This window comes from Gordionus sp. m RMFG-2023, chromosome 2 (genome assembly GCF_954871325.1).
Source record: "Gordionus sp. m RMFG-2023 chromosome 2, tfGorSpeb1-WG-v2, whole genome shotgun sequence".
NCBI classification, from domain to species: Eukaryota; Metazoa; Nematomorpha; class Gordioida; order Chordodea; family Parachordodidae; genus Gordionus; species Gordionus sp. m RMFG-2023.
Window position 1 is genome coordinate 53,013,415 of NC_088776.1, and position 17,728 is coordinate 53,031,142.

Consider the following 17,728-nt stretch of genomic DNA (forward strand, 5'->3'; position numbering starts at 1 on the left):
TTTATATATATATAGTTTTGTTCCAATTACTTTACTTCTACATTACGTATAAATATCATAATATTTTTTGATGAAAAAGATAAATATTTTGGGGATGGTTGAACCATATTCGGGTAAGGTTTAGCCTATTCATGGAACTGTGTCGAGAAACGAAATCATTTTTTTATCATTATTTTTTAAAACATTTATCTTATTTTTTTTAAAAAAAGAATGAATTATAAATTTCTGGTTCATATTATATAAAAATTTGTGCGTAAAATGCATCGTTTCCACCTCACAAAAGTAGCCTCAAACTTCAAAAATCATTACACTTCTATTTTAAGGTAGTTTTAACCCTACATTTTTTATTTAAAAAAATAAATAAATTACTATTTTATGCAAAATAGGGGGTATTTTTCTTCTTAATTTTTCTTATCCCTTTTCTGAAGGGTACAAAAATATTAATCATATATTGCTGTTATAAATTTTTTTTAAAAAATATAACATGATCCAATAAAATAAAAAAAAATTATAGCTGGATTGCCCTATATGTAGTTCATATATTATTATTTTTTTTGGTAAAAATCAAAAAATTTAACTATGGCTAGCAAAGACCCCAGTCTCAATCCACTCACTTGAAGCAATCTTTCCGGTAAATAACTCTATAAAAATAACAATAAAGGGTAAGAAAAACAATAATGGAAAAACATTTCTTTCTTATCTTTTTTTCCTTTATTTTGGATAAATCAAAATTATCAAAAAATTATAGATTTTTCTGAAATAAATTGAGAAAATAAGAAAAAAAATATAAATTTTGAAAAATTATACTTATTATAATACATAACTTTATTAGTTATTTATTATATAATTTACAAAAGGTAAAAAAAATAAAATAAATAATAATAATTCTTATTTATTTTATAAATCATTATTACTAATATTTAATTATTATATTTTTAAAAGAATAAATTTATCTAATTTTTATTTTAATTTTTAAATCTTTTTTTTTAATAATAAAAAAAATAATGATTGGATCAAGTATAAAAAGCGACAGGCGAAAATGTAAACGACACTCAATCTTTTTAAAAATAATTAAATTTAAAAATAAAATAAAATTCAATTATAAAATAAATACTTTTTATTAAAAAAAAATTTAAATTAATGACATTGAACGAAAAATACGAATGCTACGTGAAGGAAATTGAGGAAGCTCACATATGGCAGGGCATTCTCTACCCCGGGTTTCTGTTCAAACCAGAAGTTCTGAACGATATTCAAAGTTTCAAAGTGCGCAAGGATGATATATTCATAGCTACTTTTCCCAAATCAGGTTTTTGTAAAAAAAAAACATATTTTGAAATTATTATTAAAAAAAAAATTAGTAACGGCTAACCCTATATTTTAGCCAAAAAATGTTATGCAAACCTCGAGATTTCGTTTAATAGATGTCCAGAATTTTCTGCTATATATGAGCAAAATCTCCAGGGCCGCGTAAATATTTTTTGGCTAAAATATTTTATCCTTGGGTTTTAGCCCTTTTTAAAAAATCGAGCCATTTAACAACACTAATTTTTTTTTATAAAAATAATTTATATTAATATTCATTTTTACCAGATTAAAGGGGGTTTTGGTTGTTAACAATATTAGTTTTTTTTATTGGGTTGTAATTCCATTTTGAAAACTTTGAAAAGTAGGGGTTTTTTTTTGGTTTCTTAAATTTGAGCGGTTTTAGGCTTCTAGTACCGATTTCTAAATGCTCCATTTTTACCTAGTTAAATTGGAATGATAACTTCGTTAGGTTAAAATTTTTTAGTAAAACTGCATTACTTCATTGAAAGGTTTCTAAAGATTATTTTTATTGTCAAAGCCTTTTTTTTACTCCCATTCTTACCAAAGTGTATATTAATATATCTATTAAATTATAATATAATAAAAACATTTTATTAAAATATTTTTGCGCGTTAAGGTACCACTTGGACGGCTGAAATAGTTTCTCTCATCAAAAGTGAGGTGAATATTCCTTTCGTTAAAAGTCTGGACATATCGGAAAGGGTGATTCATTTGGAGACCCCGCCAAACAGATCCCTCAAATTGCTAGAGGATCTAGGGTCGCCTAGAATCTTTGGCACCCATTTACCATTCCACTTGTTACCAGATTCCATCAAGAAAGGAGATTGCAAAGTGTGTAAAAATTCATTTATTGTTTTTTTTTAAACTTTCTTTCAGCATTTGAATGAGATTAATTGTAACAAATGGCGATTTTTTAAAGACATAATACTTTTTCAATCTAAATAAGTAGTATAAAAGGAATAACATCTAAATCGCTAAAAATTGGGTAGAAAATTTTAAAAGTAATATCAAAAAAAAAATATTAATAAATACTAGGGAAACTTGTATTAAAATTAAGTTTCAAAAAAAAATCGCTAAAAATGAAGAAAAAAAACACAATTTAAGTGTTTACTTTCTTTCCTAACATCTATTGATATAAATTTCAAGTTTACAAAAATTTTAAGAGATATAACCGATATTCTCAATTTTTTTAGCGATTTAGAACGAGAACCGTAAAGATATTATGTTTTTAGAAAAAAAAATTATATAATAATGAATATTTAAAAGAAACGAAAAGAATTAGTTTTCAAATATATAAAGTAGAAAATGTTAATTTATTTCTAGCATGCAATTATTAGATAACTTTTGAGTCCATAAAAAAAAGTCATTTTAATAAAATTCTTAAAAGAATTTCGACTATTATAAATTTGAAAAAAATTTAAAGATTAATTCAATATCGAAGTTCTTATTATATATCTTAAATAAAGATTTTGATTCAGATATTTCTTTCAAAGTCATATAATCTCATAACTTTTATAAAGGTACGGGAATAGCCGCAGTATGAACTTTTCAAAAAAATAATTCAGCCTAATAAAGATAAGAAAGATTGTGTAATAAAAAAAAATACAACATAGTATATATAAACTCCCTTTTTATTTATTTAAAAAAAAGGTTATATACGTGATGAGAAACCCTAAAGATGTGGCGGTCTCGTTCTATCATCATCATAGGATGGCTAAAGATCTAGGAAATTTTTCTGGCTCCTTCAAGGACTTCTTAGCTCTATTCTCGGCAGGCAAAAGTAATATTTATAACTTCTTTTTCAAAATTTTAACGGAAATGGAGATGGCCCCCTTAACATTTTTTAAAATATTTTTCTTTTCTTTTTTAAATATGCTGAGTAAAATATTTTGAATAATAATAATATATTTTACAAGAAGAAATAATTTTTAACTAAAGAATGATTAGAAATTTAATTCTCTGGAGAAAAATCCTAATTTATTTAAAAAGAATTATATAATCTTTGAAGTGAAATGTTATGCATATTATACCAAACTAAAATACTAATATAATAATTTATCCTTCGCATTCCTATAAATAAAGCCATTATTTTCTTCGAAAACTAAATTGTTTTGAAAATATTTTATAAATGAAAAAATGGATCGTTAAATTTAAATTTAAAAAAAAAACCATTAAAAAGATATGGAACTAAAGTTTAAAAAAAAGTTATACAAAGATTATATGTTGGATACCTATAAATAATTTCAAATATTTGCCAATAATCTTCCTTGAGTATTCAATAATTTTGGAATATATTTTCGTGTAATTTAAAATTACTTTCGAATTTTTCATTTCGACAAATAATTTTATTCACTAATCTAATAAATTTTTTAAAAATAATTTATTTTTGGTAATAACATGATTTCTAAAGTAAAAATCCAGCTTTCTTCTCCCTCTCTATCTGAAAAGTTATTAATTTATTGTTGAAGTTATATTATTGGTCAAAAAATATAATTTATTTTCGGGAAATTTTTTTTTTGGTAAAACAATTTAATCATTATATTATCATTTATTTAAAAAGATGACAAATTTAAACCCTCACCCCCTCCCCTACCAAATTTTACATATTTTTTTGCTAAAAAAAAAATTAAATTATTCCTGACGTCATATCTAGTCAAAAAAAAAATTAGCATTAAAAAAAACGTAATTCACCCTATATTTTTTTTTATTATAAAAAATTTTTGCTGCTACTTTATTACCTTTTTATAATGTCCTTAAATAAAATTTTGTTAATGTAGTTATTACGTCATTTAAGTGTTTTTTTTTCTTCAAAAATATAAATTCGTATTTAATAAAATCTTGTAAAGTTTGGGATAAAAATTATAATATGGGGTTCAAATTACCTTTGTAAAACCGTGGAAAAAATTTTTTGATTTTTTTTTTAACTCGTTACATTTTTAGTTGCGAGCGAATTATATGGTAATATAAAATTTTTTTATATATATATATATAATGATTAATTCATTAATACGAATTTTATGCCTAACAAATTCACCTTAAAAAAAAGCAAAAATTGAAGATTAAAGGATGATTTACATTTTTTTGTCATTCATCAAAAGAAATCACCAAAATATAACCAGAATTTTTAAACATGAAAGCTCAAAAATGAAATAATTAAGTTTTTTTTAAAAAATAATGTCATCCCCTTCCCCTTATTAGCCCTTAAATTTTTTTAATACTATATATTTTGTTAATATTCTTATAGAGTTTGACTTTTTTTAAAAAAAAAAATAACAGATTTTTTACCCCTATTTTCAAGTCTGTTCCTGCCAGGCTATTTCTTAAGACCCTAAATTCTTAATTTTTTTTATCAAAAAATATTGTTATTATTATAAATAATCTTGGTAATGTTTCTCTTAAATTGTTTTCAACGGGAAATTCGAAAAACTATGAAGCAGTTAAAAAATGAATATTAATTAATATACCATTCATTATATGATTTTTCCACAAAAATAATGTAAAAAGGAATATTTTTTAAATCCTCAATTTTTTTTATGTTCTTCAAAAAAATAAAAATAAAGCTGTTTGTGGATCCTGGTTCGACCATGTAATAGGATATTGGGAGCAAACAGAGAAAAACATTTTGTTCCTCAAATACGAAGATATGAAAAAGGTATTATCATCCATCACATTATCATTTATATATGTGATGGTAATGTCTTTTTTTCCTGCAATGTATTATTTTTTTTAACTATAAATCATTTGTTGAGTAAGTTTTTTTTTAACATCATATTTGGAATACCTAACCTATGAATTTCGGGCGATTTTGTCATGAACTTTTGAACTTAATATAATCTATATTCGTTTTTCCATAAATTTTTTTATATAAATTATAAATGACTCAAAGACTAATGGCAAAAATGTATACAATTCATAAGACAGGTATTCTAAACTTGCTGGAATACATTTTAGGTGAAATCAGACCTTTAAATTTATAAAAAAAACGCATTCAAAAAATGATTCAAAGTTGAAAAAATAATACATTCCCCGAAAAAACACAATCTTATATTTATTAATTGTTTTTCTTTAAATCCCTGAAAATTAATTTTTTTTAAAAATTAGCCGCTAGTATCTATTAGAACTTAGTGGATAGACGATGTATAACCTGCCCCTATCCTAAAGGCAGATTTTTTATAATTTATTTTTTGAAAGTTTCTTTTCATTCCATTTTTTCAGATCATTATAAATCAAATAAGAATTCACCCCACTCACCCTTCCCTATTAATTTAGGTTATTAGTTACCTTATTGTAGAGCCTTAAGTTTGGCTTGTGGCTAAAAAGATTTTTTTCGCTTGGTAGAATTTAGGATAAAAGTTATTAATCACTTCTTTTTTGTCTCGTTTAAATTTATAAAATTGCGTTTACTTCATATTAAACTTACAAACTGACCAGGCGTAGCTCGATCCTAAAAATAAAAAATTGGGACTGGCTACAGGTCAAGGAATTCTTCGAAAGGGCTTTACTTCAAAGTCTTTAAAACTGAATAATTGCAAATAATTTTGATAGGAAGAATTAAATTATAAAACTTTTCCCGGGCAATCAAATAAATATTGGCCCTATTTATAGTCATGATATTTATATATATATATTTTAAAAAAAAAAATTTGAAAGAATTTCCGAGAAAATATAGAAAAAATCGCAGATTTCTTGGGAGCCGATCTATCTGACGAGCAAATCTTCAAAGTGCTAAACCATTGTTCATTCGAATCCATGCAAAAGAATGAAAAGGCTAATCGCGATTGGATTCCAATATTCGATAAATCCAAAGGAAACTTTATGAGAAAAGGTTTAATTTTTTTGTAAATTTATTTAGTTTATTGAATGGCAGGCATAGATATATATAATAATCCTCAAAGAGAATTTCTGGTTTTGAACTTTAAGTGTAATTTCTCGAGAAATTTAAAATTAAGGGAAAAACTGGAAAATTTCATATTTAAAAAGAATAATATATAAAATATTGAATATTTTAGGTTTCACGTAAAATCAGTTTACTATTAACGTTAATAATATAATATTATTACAATTGTTTTTGTCGTTGGAGACTCCAAATCAGTTCTTAAACTTTAAGAATTAATCAATTAGTTAATCATAGAGCTTAGCTTCTCTATAAAGTAAATATTCGCTCTTATGAAATAACTTTTTCAACCTCTTCATTTTTTGTACTTTAATTAAATTTACTATTTCTTTAAGAATATTTTTGGAACTATTATTAATTTAGGAATAATTAAAATTGGAAGATTTATCATCAATATCCATTAAGGTTTCTATTTCCATATAATAAACATGAGAAAATTAGACACTTAAAACTTATAAAAGTGTAAATATTTAATTTGATAAAAAGTTAAAGAATCGTATATAAATTAAATTTAAAAGAACCTTGATTGAAAATAATTTAGTAAATATAAATTAATTGTCCTATGATGATCATCGTTTTGATGATGAATATATGATAATTTTAAATTAAATTTAAAAACCTTGATTTAAAATAATTTAGTAAATATAAATTATTTGTCCTATGATGATCATCGTTTTGGATATTTGTGTATATATATTATTTTTTACTTATTAACTAAATAATATAAAGGTATAGTCGGCGATTGGAAAAACTATTTTGACCAGCAGGATAACCAAGCCTTCATGTCTTTGTATCATGCCAAAATGGGGCAGTATACCAACCTCAAGTTCGAATTTGAAATCCCTCTACAACCTCGCCTTCTGCCTAACCAGCCAAATAAGAAAACCAATTTCTCGGCTAAAAATTCCACTCCTCTCAGTATCACCAACTCATCACCGCAGGAAAATGAATATTCCTCTTCCTCCACCGATAACGCCTTCAATTCTATAAACTATGAATCTTCCATAAAATTTATCAATAATAATGTCTTCGCATACCATGAACGTTCATTGTTAAGTACATCTCCAACTTCACCTTTATTTATTGTCCGATGATTCTCAAGAGGTCAAAAAGTGTAAGGGGAAAAAAATTGTAGGCAATGATCTCCAAAACAAAATATACAATTTTTATTATATATTATTTTTTTTCCTTACCTCCATATTTTAATACTTAATCCATTTAATTATACATATTATATTATCGTATTTAATGCGCATTTCAAAAATAATATATATCTAGTACTATATTGTGCATACTTATTTAAATAAGCTCAAAATGATTGACGACTGCGCTACAATTATATCCTTTTCATAACAATTAAAAATAACTATTTTTTTTAAAGATATATACATATTATAACTAACAATATTAAATTGATGGTAGCTAGTTATTTTCCTAAATTATATATTCATATTAATTATTTGTATTTGTAGAGATAATATACTATAGATATTATTATAAACTTGTATATTTATTTAAATAAAATTTATGCAAATTCAATAGTAGTTCAAAAAAATATTTTATTTATCATCATCACATATCTAAGGGTTTAAAAAGGAGATAGGCATGAACAGTAGGATTAGGCTAAGATAGGGAATTTCTTTTTAAAATCGGTTTAAAATTCATATATTTAGGTCAATTACAAAAATTCGATAAAATAACGAATGAGAGTAAAATATAATTGAAAATATGATTAGAAGAAGAAAAAATATATAAAGCAATTTAGATAACGATCCAATTTAATAATGATTTAATGTTTTAGGATGTTGATTGTGATTTAAAACTATTAATCATAAATAAAAAAATAAATTAGGTATTATATGGGTTTAAAAAAGGAAGGTGTATATGGTTGGTAGTTCAAATTTTTTTAAAAAAATATCTATATTTCGCATTTTGTGAGGAAGGAAATGAGACTATTGATTGATTAGTCTATTAATTTTTTGGCTTTGAAATATCTTCTCAGATAAAGGACTTGCCAGAAGGCCAAAGAGAACAAGCATAGCATCCCGAAAACGCTAAAATAAAACACCCGATTGCTAGTTGATTCTGTGTGATTGTGAAAATGTAAAATATTATATGTATTAGATCCTTTTAAAATGACCAAAATAATGAATGAATGATAAAAAAAAATTAATAATGTAATTTGGCCGCATATCTATTCCTCGATTGTACAATGATATTTAGCTATTCTAAGAAAAAAAAGTTTCGAATAGGTAGGACCGTTGAAGTAAGATATAGTGGAATCACAATTAACCCTCCTCCATTTAATATATCACCTTTTAATCAAAATGGACAGGGGGTTAAAAGTTAATATCAATGCTTATAATTTCCGATTAAAATAGTTACTTTAAAAAAAAAAAATTATAGAAAAAATAACCATTGTTAGATCTCATATCTTTCTCCCTTTTTTTCATTTCGACCAAATTTCGGACCAACTCATAGGATAGATCCTCTAACCTCTTCATTTCAATCTCCAGTGGTTTTAAATTAGCGGCGGCACCCAACTAAGGAATATATATATACATGGTTATACGAATATAAAAGGTGTATTTTTTAAAAAAATGAATTTTGATATCACATTTCTATTATTCTTAAAAAATTATCATTCTTATTTCTAGGATATATTAGATGGATTATATATTAGGATTACAATTTTTTTTCCCCAATGACAGTAGAACTGAAAATTTATTTTAAAAATTTATAATTTACAAATTTATTGAACCCTTGAGTGGGATGTGAAAAAAATAACGGTAGTAAGTGGGACCCTAATTTTTAAACTTTTATATCTCAATCAAATTTCCATATGATATTTTGGACATTTTTGGCCTTAAATTAATTATAAATTATAATATTTTATATTGAATAAGAATTAAAAATAAGGAAATTTTCGTAGAAAGTATTAAAAGTAGAAAAGTGCTAAATATTATATTTATAATATTATAAAAAACATCAATAATAATAATATTTAATTAATAAATATCGGAACAAAATATAAAACTCGTTTTAATAATAATTTTTTTCCTTTTAAATATTAAAATGTGCATCTTTTACCTTCGTTAAATATTTATATCTTAAAATAATTCAATTTAAAAATGCATAAAACTTTACGCAAACTTAGTTTGTAATAATATTTTGAACATTTCTGGGGTGTCAGACCCGACAACCGTGGGGTTCGAATTTACTTTGGTCTTAGGTGAGCCTTATTTTTGAAAATAATTTTGGTTCTGGCTATGATATTTTTTTATCGGGGCCGGGCTTTTTTTGGTCAGGCCTAATTATATTTAGACTCAATGCAGTTATCTAGTCGTTTCATTTAAGTAGCTTAAAAAAAGAGGAGTCGTAGTATAATGTAAAAGAATCTTAATAGTTAACGTGCCCCTAGAAGGGTATATTAAAAGTTTATATCATCTAATATAATAATTTGAAACCGATATCAAATAAAAAAATATATTATTTACATCGTCAAAATTTTTGGCGTCTACACCGTGCTTCATCTCAAAATATATAGGTGTAAAGAGCTGGGGATTTGTCTCTAAAAAAAATAAATAAATGGTAGGATAAATATTAATTTCAAAATGTTAACAATATCTGTCTTTAGAAGTCGAGCAATAAAAATTAAACATTTTATAATTAATTCACTTTTTGAAAAAAAAAATCATCGCATCTTATGAAATTTATTTCAATTCTCAAAGCATATTCAATATACTTTCAAATTTCTTCCACTTATCATTTTTAGATGTGTTAAAAATAAATAAACAAACAATATAATATTGATAAAACGTTGTGATTTGACTTGGAAACAAATGTCGCAAACATCGTATTCATCACTGGTGAAAGAAAATTTCGCCTTTGAGCCTTCATCTTTCTGGTAAAATGAATGATCTTTGGTATTAGTGACCTTTAATATAAAAAAAATATATTATTGGATATATATATATATATATATCGTTTTAAGAGGGAACAAGGAATGGTATTACTTTAACAAAGTGACATTATATATAGGAATTATAATAGGGGTGGGCAAATCTTTAAACTGCTGAGTTTTAAGCCTAAATGTGAAAAATTGAATATTCTTAAATTCAAACCTTACTATTATAAGTCTAATTAGCAATAATAAATGACAAATTTTATGATCCAAATAATTGTTATTATGAAGAATTTGTACTTATTTTTTTTTACCAAATTGGGAGATAGCAAAGGCTATTGAGAATGTGGTAAACAAACGGTTTAGTTAAATATATGAATACTAAATGAATTTATAAGGACTCTTTTTTAAGCTACTATCTTCTGATCCGCATTTAAAAAATCGAGAAAAAAAGAATAATATGGAAAAGAAGCCTTTTAACAGGATTTTGAACAGGAACCGAACCCTTTTTTCCCCAAACCCGAAAATAGTTATTATAAACTCGAACCCAATTCCCTAACCAGGCTCAGGAATTTAAGTCATTTTATTATTTATTTCTTCGAAAGGAAAAGTAAAGAATATAAGAATCCGCCCAAAACTTGATTTTTTTATAGAGGAGAATAGCACTCCTAATGCATTGCGATACAGGTCTCCTCACTTGATTACCGTTTGTTTCAAATTTTTTAGGTGTAATAAAAATAGCTACCGAAAGATTTCGAAATAAACTTACATACCTCATTCTGTTTGATCGATAGTTTAGGTAATTATAGGGCTGTCGATTCACTATTTTCACCGATAGGACCGGGTATTACTATCCGATATTTATATCGATTTATTTATTATCTATATCATAGAAAAATGAATGATTCCTATTCAAAAAAAAATACCAACTAGCCTTTAAAGAATGATATTTTTTTTCTTCATTCTCCAAAAATTAATCTCATTTAAAATAAAAGCGATTATGACTGAAATAGTGTTTTTAAGGCTGGATTTGGAATATTTTTAAAAAGGGTGAAATCAATATTTTAGCCAAAATATTATAGCCTAATTAATTACGATACTTTTAGGCGTTTAGGCTAATTTATAGCCGACTAAAAAATCGGCTAAACCATGTATCATTTTAGGGTTTTTCTTAAAAGGATAGCAGCGCAAATTTGAAAGAAACTAATATAAATTAAAAGGCCTTAATGTTAACAAATTTTCTCCAAAAGGTTTCTGAAGATTGAGCAGAATTAATCAGCATTTAGCCATTGCCCCAACTACATAAAAATAGATGCCCGGACCTTTCTGTAATTTGTGGAGAAAATTTCCAAGCTTGGGATAATTTACTTTTGATTAAAATCTAGAGTTAGCCATTAAATAAATTTTGGTTCTTTTTTATTAATTAATTATTTATGTAATAAATTATTTTAAAGAAAATATTATAATCGTATAAACATTAAATTAACCTAAAAAAATAAAAATGGATCGGTTTCTTTTAAAAAATATCAGCCCAATCCGATATTTTTTAAAAACGTCAAATCGACACAGCCCTAGTAATTTAATACTCATTTAAATTTATACCGAACCTTATTTTTATAAACTTTATGGCAGCACACTGAATCTCATTTAAAAAAAAGAATTCTAATTTGGGTCAGTACTGAACCCAATGGAAATTATGCTGGGTCCATAGAACCCCACCTTTTAAAGAAGATAAATCCCTATTAAGACAATAATTTCAATATAGAATCAGAGCATATTAATTTTTATATTTTCTATGCATTCCTATATATGCAAATTGTAAATTTAATATAACAAAAATATATTTAAATTTGTTAGTATTAAAAATAGTTTCTAAAATTTTGGAAAGAAACAAATATTTCATTTTATCATCAGCTCTTGTAAATATTTAGCTTTGCTATATTGGACCAAAGAGATGATTAAATATATATATTAATTTAAAATCTTCTAATTACCAAAAAATAATTTTTAATTGTTGTAAATGAATATTTTAATTATATAATTGATGCTATTTCATATAAAATTATGTGATATTAACTTTTTTTGCTTCTAATGTTTGCAATAACATGCTAAACTTTAACACCAATTTGCAACACTTTAAATAATATAATGTGTGATTTTAAAAATAAGAAAAAATTTGAAGAAATATTGTTGTATTTTAGAGTTGAGTTATTATATATAAATTCATACAAATGGTAAGATCAACTAATTATAATATTTGTAATATATTATTTCTCGTTAATTATGAATTAAATTAATAACATTTAGTGATATTTAGAAGTAAAAAGTTTAAAAAAAGCTGGATTAAATTCCTTAATAATCAAATAGATTATGTAATATTTTAGTTATTATTTTCAAATAATTTTCTTATATTTATTGGCTCTATATAAATATATAGCAAATTATACATTACCGAGATAGAAACATGGTTTCCATGAAGATTATCTATTTCATATTCCCCTACAACTGGAACATCCTTGTGTACTTCTTCTTGGAAGCATTTTTTTGTATTTGGCAAGACATCTACCCAAATCGCTGTTAAATCGCTGTAGAAAATGGGCAAAATTATGAACAACGTCAATATATTCATGCGTGTTTCTAAATTGAAAAAATGGATTGATGATAAATCGTCTTACATAAAAAAAACGTTTTATGCTAAATGTTATCTCGATCGACATTGTCGACCTCAATCATCTCAACACCACTCTGGCTGAATACCCCCATTATGGGCTTACCATATTTAGGATGCAAATAGAATTTAAGGCGATATATAGAAAAATTATATTATATTTATGGGGGAAGAAATGGAATTTATGGGATAAATAGATAATATATATACCCCATTGAAAATAGAATTTATAGGGGTAGATATAAAAAATTATATACCCTTATACCCTATTTATGGGTGAAATAGAGAAAAATCAAAACTATATTCCCCAATTATTGGGGAAATAGAGAAATAAAAATTCAAAATGTTTTTTAAAACAAATAATTTTTTTCAATAATTTTTATATTACTAAACTATTTTTTTCAAAAACGTTTTTGTTTTATTCAAAACAAAATATTGAATCTTTGAAGTAAAACGTATTTTTTCAAAACAAGCATTGTTTTTTATGAAAAAAATTATGTTTTTTAATCTGCCAGGGGCTAATCTTTACTACTAAATATTAATACACTATAATTTTAACGAGTTTATGAATAATTTGGAGAATCTTAAATTTTATGAATAATTTGGAGAATCTTAAATTTTATGAATAATTTGGAGAATCTTAACTTTTAACTATGTCAATCAGTGCTTAAGATAATAAAATTAATAATTACTATATTAATAAAAATATCTATATACCACTTTTTGCAATTAAATATATATTAATATTTTTTGGTCCATTTTGGAAATAATCAGAAAGATATCTTATATTAAAGTTTCCCTTAAATAAACGGCCCGTGACTAATTTTCCTTACTATTAAGAATACCCTCTATTTTTTGACGAGTTTATATATATTTTGGAAAATCTTAAATTCTCATGTCAAAAAGCGCTCAAGATTAAATAATTATGACTATTTTCATATAAATATCATATAAATTTAAAGTTAGCGACATTTAATATAGAATCAAAATTTTTTCCGAGGTTTTTTAAAATTTTTTCATAGCGAAAATATCGCAATTAATCCACATAAAGCACATGACTGATAAAATCAATCCTTGACATAGCCATGTTTCTGTTTGTATATTTTTATATCAATTTTGAAATGTTTCCAATTCAGTGTAAAGTATAATTCTACAGTCCTTTTTGAAGCATCGCATATCGATTGTTGTCATACCTATTTATCATTATAGCAAACTAATACATTATTTTCAATTTTCTCGATTGTGTTTAATTTACAAACTTTGCTTAAAATCCACAAAAATCTTTCCATTTCTATGAGTGAGGTAATTCAATTTAATTTCGGATAAAAATATATAAATGTTTTATAATATTAATTTATTGTCGATTATATCTGCTAACTCGTAAAATTCAATTATCTATATAAAAATATAGCAAATAAAAAATCAATAAAAACTTGAATTTATTTTATCATTTATTAAGAAATTAATAAATTAATAAATTTTTCTGTGATTTTTGTAGTTTTGATATTAAATATATAGTAAAAAATAAGTTTATTTAAAATAAAATACTCCCATCCTTACTTTCAATAATTTTCACATTTTTTTTTCCTTATTCTTTCTTGTTAATAAAATTACTGTAAAATTTTTTATGTCTTCCTTGTATTTTCATCCTGACCGGCAATTTGACATTCATTTTTCATCTCCATATTTTCTTTATATAAATTAATAAAAATATATTAAAATTTTCTGATTAATTTTTAAATAATGAAATCAATATTTTATATTTTTAAATAAATAAATTAAGAAGATTTTCTAAAATTGAACGAACGTAAAAAACGAACGCAATTGTCAAAAAAAAGGAATGTCATTCATCATTTTTTCCAAAAAAATAAACTTCGTTCACGTTCGTTTACAACATTATAATAGATTTATTTCCAAAAATTATAAAAAATACTTACTTCACCTTTGCAAATCATCATCATAATCAAAGGAAGTAATTATTATATGATATATCATAATTTAGCTTAAAAATTAATTAAATATTATTAATATATTTTAAATTGAAAAGTTTTGGAGATTGAAAAAAATTTTTATATATTTTTTTAGAATTCGTTTTTTTTTCCTTTCTCAAAATATAGATAAAAAATAAACAAACATTTTTAAATTTATGATTGAATTAAAATAAAAAATGGTAGATTTTACTTGTTAACCTATTTTAAAAAATTTATAAAAAAACATGAGTTTTTTTAAAAAAAATCGGAAGTAAGCTATAAAATTCGGGAGAAAGCGTAAATTAATAGAAGGCGTGTTTTGGTTTATACTAAAGTAAAATATCGGGAGATTTAAGCTAAAATCGGGAGATCTGGCTACGCTGATTAGGACCTCTGGGAGATGTCAGAAATCAGGTAGTGGATTTATAAAAAATGATACATAATTATAGTGTCCCTAATTTAAAAAGGAATTACTAGCTTATTAATTCAAATTTTATTTTTCAAATTTTATTTTTCAAATTTTATTTTTCAAATTTTATTTTTCAAATTTTATTTTTCAAATTTTATTTTTCAAATTTTATTTTTCAAATTTTATTTTTCAAATTTTATTTTTCAAATTTTATTTTTCAAATTTAAAATAAATATATTTATCTCCAAAAGAGGGCGTTAAATACATATATATTAAAATATATTAGGAAACCTGAATGATTATTGTTAGCGCGGTGTAAAAACATATGGAACACCTAAAAATTAAAAAAATGATAGGTTTCTGACATTCTATAACCGACTCATAACCGATCCAATGACTGAATAATGCATTGCCAGCGTTATACACGGAAAAATTTTCATTATTTTTCTATATGTATATATTACATCTGTATGGTAAGCATTATTCTAAAATATTTTTTAAAAATAATGTGATTTGACCGATAGTTGTCTAGCAAAATTTGTATAATGTGCTGAACCCTTCATCATTTTTTCTTTGTATAGGTTTGACATTATTCAGCCAGTACATTGTCCTTTTATTATAGGGGGACCTATTTCCATAATTTCACTTTAACTACCTTCTTCTTCAATACCATTAGTGTTATGGAAAAGTTTACATAAAATTGTTAATGATATTCTATCGAGTTACATTATGTATAAAATATATTCTTTATTTATTTCATTTTGGTGTTGTTATTTTTTTTATCTATCTATCTTAATATGAGTTGTCAAATTTCAAATTGATTTAAGATGTCAATATATTCAAATGGCAGAAAAATAATAAGGAAGTTAATACATGATTCTCCAAATTTATATTCTGTTATATGTAAATTTTTTAAACAAGAATATTTAAAAGTATCTGTATCATTGGTCAAGAAAATGGAAAAAATACAGGATTCTTTTCAGAATAAAGTTTTATTTACAGGTAGTAGTACCTTACTAAAAATGTCAAAACTGAGTACAAGATACAAAGGTATCTTGTATATTAGATACAAGTATTCGCGGTACTGCTCAACTCTGGAAATATATTAATTATGAGGTTCAATAAAAATATTTTAAATAAATAAATATTGTTCAATAATAAAATATTAACTGATATTTATCTGTCATATTTATAAATTAATAATATTTATTGATAATGTACAAATAATGAAAATTTTATGCATGCGCTTTTTATTTTAATAATGAGAAATAAAAATAGTACTTCCCTCTACTTAATTTGAATGCAGGTTTGTATTCAAAAGTCTTCAAACAAATTTTTAAAGGTTCAAACCGATATTTTATTTTTTATGAATGAAACCTAGAAACGTATTTTTGTACCATCGTGAATAGATATTTTTTTTTTGAGTTGGATCCATGTCTGGATTCCATCTGGGATAGGAAAAGTTTGCATCCAAAGAAGGGGAGAGAGGTGGGGTTAGGTATTTAGAGGGGGGGGGTAAGGGGTAGGCATTTAAGGGGGGTATTCTACTAGGCAGAGTCTACATGAGCGGGATAGGTAGGAACAGTTTGCATCCTATTTTTTTTGAGGGGGTAGGGGGTAAGCTGCTTTAATGGGGAGAGGATAAATTTTTTGGGGGGTTATTTATTAAATTTTGAGATGAAATAGGAAAAAATTTATTGCTGTAAAAATTAATACTTTTATTATAGTATTATTATAATAAAATTCATCGACCAAATCTATATATTGCAAACAATCATACACATTGTTTTCCAAATATCCTTTTAAATTACATTTAAAAGGTTTAGATATATCAGCAAGCTCATAATGGCATAATAATTAATTCATTGTAAATAATGGAGGTTTTAATTGAATTTATTATCTAAAAAATAAATTCTTTATATTCACAAAATATCGATAGTTGGTAGTAGAGATAGATTAATTTAAGTTTTCCTTTATAAATTCTTTGAAGAGAGTATCAATAAATAAATAGGTGAAAATAATGATAGCGGGGATTTTTTAAGGGAATAGACAAAAATTTTTGAAGGGGGCAGCGTCTACATGACAGGATTTTCACTGGATGCAAACCCCCTTCAAAAACTTTTGCCTACCCCCCTAAAAAAAACGCCGCCTTCGGCGGCGGTGTCTCTTTCTCATTATTTTCACATATTTATTTATTGATACTCTTTTCAAAGAATTTAAAGGATAACTTAAATTAATCTATTTCTACTAACAACTATCTATATTTTATGAACATAAAGAATTTATTTTTTAGATAATAAATTCAATTAAAACCTCCATTATTTACAATGATTAATTATTATGGCATTATGAGCTTGCTAAAATATCTAAACCTTTTAAATTACATTTAAAAGGATAGTTGATTTGGAAAACAATGTGTATGATTGTCTGCAATATATAGATTTGGTCGATGAATTGTATTATAATAATACTATAATAAAAGTATAATTTTTACAGCAATTAATTTTGTCCTATTTCATCTCAAAATTTAATAGATAAACCCCCAAAAAATTTA

General features: G+C 24.5%; 2 protein-coding genes across 2 annotated transcripts; one reads left to right on the forward strand and one right to left on the reverse strand.

Annotated features, from left to right (window-relative positions):
- Positions 1-1,024: 1,024 nt before the first annotated feature.
- On the forward strand, positions 1,025-7,567 carry LOC135923201 (sulfotransferase 1B1-like). Its single transcript, XM_065457822.1, has 6 exons — positions 1,025-1,309; positions 1,946-2,160; positions 2,980-3,109; positions 4,890-4,981; positions 5,980-6,154; positions 6,953-7,567. The coding sequence occupies exons 1-6, from the start codon at positions 1,141-1,143 to the stop codon at positions 7,315-7,317; spliced, it is 1,146 nt and encodes a 381-aa protein (XP_065313894.1). The 5' UTR covers positions 1,025-1,140; the 3' UTR covers positions 7,318-7,567.
- A 329-nt stretch (positions 7,568-7,896) lies between these two features.
- LOC135923785 (transmembrane emp24 domain-containing protein 10-like) lies at positions 7,897-12,806 on the reverse strand. Its single transcript, XM_065458726.1, has 5 exons — positions 12,580-12,806; positions 10,043-10,160; positions 9,721-9,794; positions 8,640-8,766; positions 7,897-8,308 (listed from the first exon to the last, which is right to left on the reverse strand). The coding sequence occupies exons 1-5, from the start codon at positions 12,754-12,756 to the stop codon at positions 8,187-8,189; spliced, it is 618 nt and encodes a 205-aa protein (XP_065314798.1). The 5' UTR covers positions 12,757-12,806; the 3' UTR covers positions 7,897-8,186.
- Between the last annotated feature and the right edge of the window lie 4,922 nt (positions 12,807-17,728).

What these genes read in the sequence shown, in the direction of transcription:
- LOC135923201 (XM_065457822.1), top strand. Translation starts at nt 1,141, where the DNA reads ATGACATTGAACGAAAAATACGAATGCTACGTGAAGGAAATTGAGGAA. An exon ending in TCTATTCTCGGCAGGCAAAA is followed by an intron (nt 3,110 to 4,889) that starts GTAATATTTATA and finishes ATAAAAATAAAG; the next exon opens with CTGTTTGTGGATCCTGGTTC. An exon ending in AATACGAAGATATGAAAAAG is followed by an intron (nt 4,982 to 5,979) that starts GTATTATCATCC and finishes AAAATTTGAAAG; the next exon opens with AATTTCCGAGAAAATATAGA.
- LOC135923785 (XM_065458726.1), bottom strand. Translation starts at nt 12,756, where the DNA reads ATGAATATATTGACGTTGTTCATAATTTTGCCCATTTTCTACAGCGAT. An exon ending in TTTCCAAGTCAAATCACAAC is followed by an intron (nt 9,795 to 10,042) that starts GTTTTATCAATA and finishes TATTTTTTTTAG; the next exon opens with AGACAAATCCCCAGCTCTTT. An exon ending in AGATATGAGATCTAACAATG is followed by an intron (nt 8,309 to 8,639) that starts GTTATTTTTTCT and finishes ACAATCACACAG; the next exon opens with AATCAACTAGCAATCGGGTG.